Raw genomic sequence first — 7,554 nt, forward strand, 5'->3', positions numbered from 1 at the left:
ACACTAAGCTTCAGTCCTTCTGTAACAGCTTTGATTATCTTCTTGTACCCCTGGGGATAGCTTCATGGTTTTAAAAGTTTATTTTATAAACTAAAACAGTTTTATAAAGCAGCCGTGGAAAAAGAGGATTTTTTTTCTTCTCCAAATAGCTGTCCATGGCATACTCTGAAGGTACATGTTCTTAGACATAGAGTTGCTTCATTTAGCACTGATACTTTTCTAACTACATTTTGTTGTTTGGTTTGTTTTTTTTTTTTTCCAGATCTTTTAGCATCTTTTCCTAGCTGCTGATGTGTGTATGAGCAGAGTGCCTCAAGGAGTGGCCTGGTTTGAAGTCTGTACAAAAGCTTAGCTTTAACGTGCCAAATCTAACTGTAAAATTGCTACTGTCGTCAAACCTCTTACCATCTACCTCTCCAAATGAACTGTATGCTAGTTACAATACTTCTGTTTCATAAGGGAATCAGTTTTATATGCCAAGCAAAAAAATAAAAGTGTCTTGACTTAGTCTGGTCTTGAAATTACTGTAACAAGTTGATTAACTTCTGGATATGTTGACACGTCACCAGTTACTGCATCACTCTGCAGCAGCTGGAGAACATATACAGGAGTCTGTCTTTAAATATTCCATGCTGCTGCGAGTTTGCCTGGGGTTGATAGTCTTACAGAACAATGAGGCTTCATCAGTACTATATGTAAAGAATAATAGAAATAGAACAGGAAAAAAAATTTTTTGGCTGTTAGTTTGTAATTCAACTATACAGCTGTCCCATATCATAGACATTAAATAAAGACAAGGAGTAACTTAATTATTCTTTATCTTAAGAGTAATTCTAGCCTAGTAGATGACTTACTCTATGAGCCATCTTACTCTAGGTAAACATGAAAAAGCACTTCTTATAGCTGCATATGAAAAGAAAGTAATTCAAAGAAAACATGATTTTTAGCTGCCAGTGAATGTGCAAACTTAAGGCAGAACAGTAGTTTATTCTGCAGGTAATACCAACTCAAGTATAGCTGTGAGGCTGAAGAAGTGTTTTTAAGATTTTAATGGGAAAAACCCTGCTCAGAGACCTCACAAGTTCAACTGAGCAGCATTTTTAGATGAGATAGCTTTATGTACTTCCTGTAAGCTGGCCTTATGAATTCTTTCCCATCGGTGTTTCTTTCTTTTTATATGCAAGAATATCAACTGCTTTGGGTGTATACCTCTTCTAAATACGACATTTACAGAAGAGATGCCTGTAGGAGTCAAGCATATTATTTTTGTAACTTCAGCAACATGGCTATTTTATGCAAGATGTTAATGAAATAAAATACCACAGACTTCCTGGATTGCAGACAGCCTTCTCAATGTTCTCTAGATAGGAGACCATTTGTGGAAAACTATCACCGTACTGTCAGGGAACAGCATACTCTAAGTTAGAAAGAGGTTTAAAACATTTATCTCTTACCTGATTAATGGAAGACGCCGGGGTTTAGCTGCTTAACAGAAAAAAAGCCGTATAACTAGAAATACTTTATTTTGAGAATATCTTTAACCAAAATATTTACTGTCTTTCATGTTGCAAAGTGTAATTTATCTCTACAGCACAGCAGCAGTCATGGCAAATCTTCGGTGATAGCTAAATTACAGGCTGCTTTGACATTGCCATAGTTTTTCCTGCTAAACTGGAAGAAGAGTCACTGTCCTTGTCATGTTGGATTTAGCTACAAACATAGGAAGAAAGATGCGTCCTACTCGATCTGCTCCTGTATAAAGTTTTAATGTTCGCAGTTTGTCTTTCTGCAGACAGATGCTGTTCAGTATCATTATTGTTAGTTAGGGAGTCTGAGATAATCCATAGTTCAAAGCAGTTGTATTTCTGGTCACCAGCAATTGGCAGATAGCTGTTCCTTATAAGTGAAATTTTCTTCTACTTGTGTCCATTTCTCGGCGCTGAAATTTAAGAGAAAAGTTATTAACCAGAAAATTCATGCAACAGGATACAAACGATGACCACTCCAGTTTATAGTAGGGTAGGCAGTGAAATGTGCCACAGTTACAGTGTAGTTGAGTCTTTATAGTCAGCTTTTCAAGACTAACAAGGCAGAAGAATTAGAGATTAGTGATTTAGAACTAAAGAACATGTAGCAGTTCTCCGTCTACTGACAGTAGACAAAGTGTCTTTAAAACAAACAAGATTATTGATTTCATGGACTACACCAGAAGTATTAGAATTTTCCTTCTGGTATAGCTTGGATACTCACTTCTAAGCTTTGCCAATCAATCAACTGCAATTCCATAGTAAAAATGACTGGAAAAGTAATTTATCATTGCCTAGAGTAATACTTCCATTTCAGTTGAAGATGTGCAGAGGTCAGTGTTACTTTCCATTCACTATTGAGAAGTGACATTTATGTAAATAGCTTAATTATTTTTACATTATGATTCTCGCACTCGCCTTGCACAAAAATAGCTCTAGTCAAGTTTACTAGGCTTCCAATAATAGTTTATGCCAGGGAAGCATTTTTCACATTTGCTTAGTATATGTTAAAGAAATTACATTCTGCAAATAAGTAGTCATGGTATATTGATACTCATCATCCTCGCTATTTTTATTTTTGACTTGCAATATAGCAGAATGCTTCTACTTTGCATATTTCTCAAAATACACCTCTAATATTTCAGTTAAACACTTCCGTACTGAGAACTGCGTTAATGCCACATTTTTAGGCTAGGATTTGTGGTTACATTTCATGTCAGATTTAGTCTCCCTTCCCAAGCAGGACTGTTACCATTACTTAGACATACCTTATGAATCCATTCATATTCTCCAAATTTGGAATCAAAGGTTCCTTTTTGAAGAGACCTCAGCTTTAATGTAAAACGTGGCCCAAGTTCTTGAATTCCCACTTTCTTTTCACTCTTGAAGATATATCTTGGGGAAGAAAAAAAAAAAAAATTAGGAGGTAGGTTAACAAGAACATTCTCTCTTGTTTGTGAGTTTTGCGGAAAACGTCACCTGTGGAATCTGAAAAAGATGTAGTCTCGCTGGTTGTGAAACGTAGCTACTTGTCTTCCAATGAACTGAGGGTCATGTGGGAAGAGAGAAGCAAACATGCGACCAACAGAATGGCCGAGTCGTGTTGTAAAATTATTCAGGATTACTTCAGGTACGTGTTCTGTGGGCTCTTTCCCTTTTCGCTGAAATGAAAGTAATAGGTAAGAATGCAAAGAATAGATCAAATGCAAAAAGATTTTAATATATTATCAAAGAGGTTGAAATAAAATAGGGGGAAGACAACCGGGGCCCACTTCTTGTAACAGGGCTGGTAACATGCCCTAATCAGTTTTTCAAACACAACCTAAAGTTCGTATACAAGCAAAGGAGCAGCTGGTAACATAAGGATCTTTGGTTCAACAATATAAATTGAATGAAAAAGCACAAGTAAGTAATTTTACATTTCCTCTCTCCTGCACCAACTTCCATTCCTGGCAGCACCCGTTATTGCAAATAATGCAGTCTACGTATCACAGGAGTCCTCTCTGCACTAATAGCAACGAAGAGTATATGGGACTAAGAATGTATGGGATTATTCTTTAATAAGAACAGATGAAGTTTAAAAATTACTTATTTCAGAAGAGAAAAAACACATTTTACTGGACATTATTTAGGGCTAAGTAAGCAATACTTACTACAGAAGAGGTGACAGGGCTGTAAGAATAAGAAAAACTAAGTTTTATTCAAGACTAGGAACTACATCTATTGAAATCTTTCATACTGCTGATTTTTATATACCCTACTGTGTGTATACTATACATTGGGTATTCCCTATTGATGTAGGTTATCAGCTGCTATTTATTGGCACGACTATAAAAAACACTTGGCAGACAGTTAAAGAAATTCAGCAAATAACTATGAAAATGGAAATATGCTGCTTATGAAAGTAGAATATACTAGTCCCTGGCCTCCTGTTAGCTTACCAAAAAAACCACCTTTACAAGATCAGCTGAATCGTACAAAAGTGCAACCAGTTTTGACAGTTCAAGTAGACTGAACATATTTATCATTAAACAACAGACTACCCAATTTTTTAATTTTGTTGGAGTCTCACCTTTATTTCTTTACGCAAACGGACACTACTCATTCTAAAATGAGCCGTTGGACCATCAGGCAGATGACTTAAAACAAGACCATCTGTTCACAGAGTTAAAAAGATAAGGCTGGTAAAATTCAACATGTAATTTACAGAGGAACATTTTCTGCAAAATGCAGTATTATATTAGAATATTATATCCGTGATCTATGCCTGATTTACAAGGTTTCATTATATTTTCGAACATATATTCATAAACTAGTTAACTAGTGTTCTGAAGTATGTCCACTGAATTTTGTTTCAATAGCTAACCAGAGTTATCTTCTATCGCTTTCTCACTTATTAATTGGTAATGTTTTATCTAGTCAGCAAAACGAAATGGAACTTCCTGGCCAGAAAAACTTGTTTATTAATCAAACTGTTAAATTTACTGAAATAATAACAATGTTTATCCATGCATTACAAACTAAAGTAAAGCCAACACACTTCCTTTAATAATTCCAAGTTCCATTAGCCATCAGATATTCAAGTTGGCACAGTGATTTTTAACTCTGTAGTTACACTGTAAGCTGCACAGTGAAGAGAAAAAATCCACAATAAAGTAGATCTTTGATGCACGCTACAGAATTATTTTCTGTCCCTAATAGGCCCGGAGCCAGTATATCTATTTTAATAAATACACAAAAGGATACTTGGTATTTTGCGATCTTCATTAATGACGATTAAATCCGTGAAGTCCCTTGCAATACACTGTGGAATAATTCTTTTCAAAGCCAGTCCTCTTCGATAGTAGACATGCGAGTTAGGTATAACAGTAGACAGTTGTTCACAGAATCTGACTGTTCTCTGCAAAACAGGTGAGTTAAACTGCAATGTGGTAAATACAGTGCCAAATTCAATTACTGGGGGAATGGAGGGTTGCTCATTCCAACTGCCCTCCCTGCTGATATATTACTCCCAGTATCTCTATAAACATTTGAAAACAAGCTATTAAATTACCTCATTCAGTCAGTGGAAAAAAAAAAAATTATTTGCAGTAAAGACTGCAGCACACCAAGGACTTCTTTTTTTTCTAAAGGATTTTTTTTTTCCTCCCTCAATCACAGAAAAGCACGAAAATTCCAAAAGCATAACCCCCAAACTCATTATTTATTAAGGACATCAGTTTACAAAAAGTTCCTAACATTTCAAAATACAATATAACTACAGGTACTAATGTCTGAGTTTCCACATAAACTCTTTGAGGTGTACTTTTTCCTATTTTTAAAACCACTTCTTTTATGGTTTTCACAAATGTCAGTAATCTCCCCAATTAGGTAATGCAGATCATTTGCATACAAGAATATATATATGAGGTTGATTTTTGTTCTGAAGGAAACAAACAGCGCTAGAGAAATTTAATAGATTACATACATATACCAGGTTATTGATAGTCACTAAATAAAACAGCAGGAAAAAATCCATGTGAAAGCTATTATTTTCAGCTTTAATTTACCAATCATAGTATGAAAACCTTGGTATCTTATATAACCAGTTGATTGCTCAGAACTCTCCAAGTAAAACATACGTACCCCACGAGGTCTGTCTGATGTTGTAATAAGAATCTTGGGAACTGTCTGTCTGTTGAAGTATGGTGCAAATTCATCAGTTGCTTCATCAAAAGCAACCTGGAAGAACAGAAGTCTTGTTAATCCACCATATATTAAATAATTGAAGAACAATTGTTCAATCTGATATAAATTCTGATGAAATTGAATTTAGTAGGAAAAATTTCAATTCACAAGATCTATCCTATAATTAATCATAACAAGGCATGTGGTTTTTACATTTTTGGGAATCTAGTGTGATGAACATTGGCAGGTTTTACTATCAATAACAGTACTGCAAAAAGCAATTATCTACTGGAGATAATGAAAGAATGACATCACCTCTTAGTCAACCCACCACATCTAAGAAGTAATTAATCAACACCTTAACAGGAGAGTGGTGAATGTTAAGTTTCATCAATCCATTTTATGTCCCTTCTTGGAAAAAAAAAAAGGGGTTAATTTAATAGCATATGCAGAAATTAAGCAGTTACCTCTTCATCATTGGGATCTACAGTCGTTTCGTCATACACTCTCTGATTTTCAATAGTCTTTGGTATGGCTTTTGGAGGTGCCTAAAATAAATGAGTTTATTAACATAACACATTGATGTAATTTTTAAGTGTATTGCAAAAAACACATTCATACTACCATGATATTGTGTATATTTCCACACAGAATTAGAAGTATTATTTATTTTGTGCCAGCTTTTAAAAAAAGAAGTTACAACATCGCCTTGATTAAAAATATGCATGGGTACTGGGACACCAGAGAGCACCACATGGAGAAGAAGCATCGCGAGAACAGTGGCACTGCTTAATTCCAGTCTAATTAAGAAACGGGGTTCCAAAACAAAACAAAAAAGAGGGGAACTTTCTATCCACTTTTCTTCTCTTCCATGGAAGAAAAAAGCTCTACTTTCAACGGCAACACATTTTAGCCTTGACATCTACAATTTAACAACTAATAGCCTATAATGTTTACCCTGTTTACCATTGCGAGAACAGTGGCACTGCTTAATTCCAGTCTAATTAAGAAACGGGGTTCCAAAACAAAACAAAAAAGAGGGGAACTTTCTATCCACTTTTCTTCTCTTCCATGGAAGAAAAAAGCTCTACTTTCAACGGCAACACATTTTAGCCTTGACATCTACAATTTAACAACTAATAGCCTATAATGTTTACCCTGTTTACTTGCACCACTCTTATGAGATGATGATGATACAGGGACTCACAACGGACTGCCTTCAACTGTCAGTATGCTTTTGAAGTAGTTCGGGAAAAGAAGCAAAACCCTTGTTCGTGGCTGGGCTTGGAAACAAGCAGACAACCGGTCCGGGCAGGGTTTGGTCAGATCCGATTCTTTTCATTTATACAGAAATTACTTACCAGAGTATAATTCCTAATAACACCAACACGATGCCATAGCAATTACATCGGACAGAGAAGGCTTTTCAGGAAGGGCCTGCTTTTAGGCCATTATTAGCTTAAAACTCACCCTGCCCGATTACAGCACCGTTTAACACAGTACCAACGACGTTTCTACGCCCGGCCGTTTGATACCTCCGCTACACAACACGGCGTCTCTGAAGGCTACCACGGCCAGCGAGCGCCGAGATGCCTGCTCCACCTCACTGGAGTCTGTGGAGCGACCGTTTCACTCACGAAACTGAAGGACCCCCAGCGCAAGGCTCAGCTGACGAACTACCACCAAGGCGAGCTCTTCCCCCTTCGCGGCGGAGCACCAGCTCCCTGCAGCGGGGACGGCCTCGCCACGACACGGGGCCGCGGCACGCTGCAGCCGGAGCCCTTACTTCGTCTCCGAGGGCTTCTCGCTCCTTTCTCCGCTTCTTCTTGGCGGCCATCCTAGCGGGAGAGGAAGAGAAGAG

At 36.9% G+C, this 7,554-nt stretch overlaps 1 protein-coding gene across 1 annotated transcript; it reads right to left on the minus strand.

The window, feature by feature from the left end:
• Positions 1–631: 631 nt before the first annotated feature.
• Positions 632–7,543, minus strand: RPF1 (ribosome production factor 1 homolog). The gene is made up of 8 exons (XM_009274132.2): positions 7,480–7,543; positions 6,161–6,241; positions 5,652–5,747; positions 4,773–4,926; positions 4,099–4,181; positions 3,006–3,187; positions 2,795–2,921; positions 632–1,939 (listed from the first exon to the last, which is right to left on the minus strand). Exons 1-8 carry the CDS (start codon positions 7,528–7,530, stop codon positions 1,898–1,900), a joined length of 816 nt encoding a protein of 271 aa, XP_009272407.1. The 5' UTR covers positions 7,531–7,543; the 3' UTR covers positions 632–1,897.
• Between the last annotated feature and the right edge of the window lie 11 nt (positions 7,544–7,554).

This window comes from Aptenodytes forsteri, unplaced genomic scaffold (assembly GCF_000699145.1).
Source record: "Aptenodytes forsteri isolate BGI_AS27 unplaced genomic scaffold, ASM69914v1 Scaffold59, whole genome shotgun sequence".
In the NCBI taxonomy this organism is placed as follows: Eukaryota; Metazoa; Chordata; class Aves; order Sphenisciformes; family Spheniscidae; genus Aptenodytes; species Aptenodytes forsteri.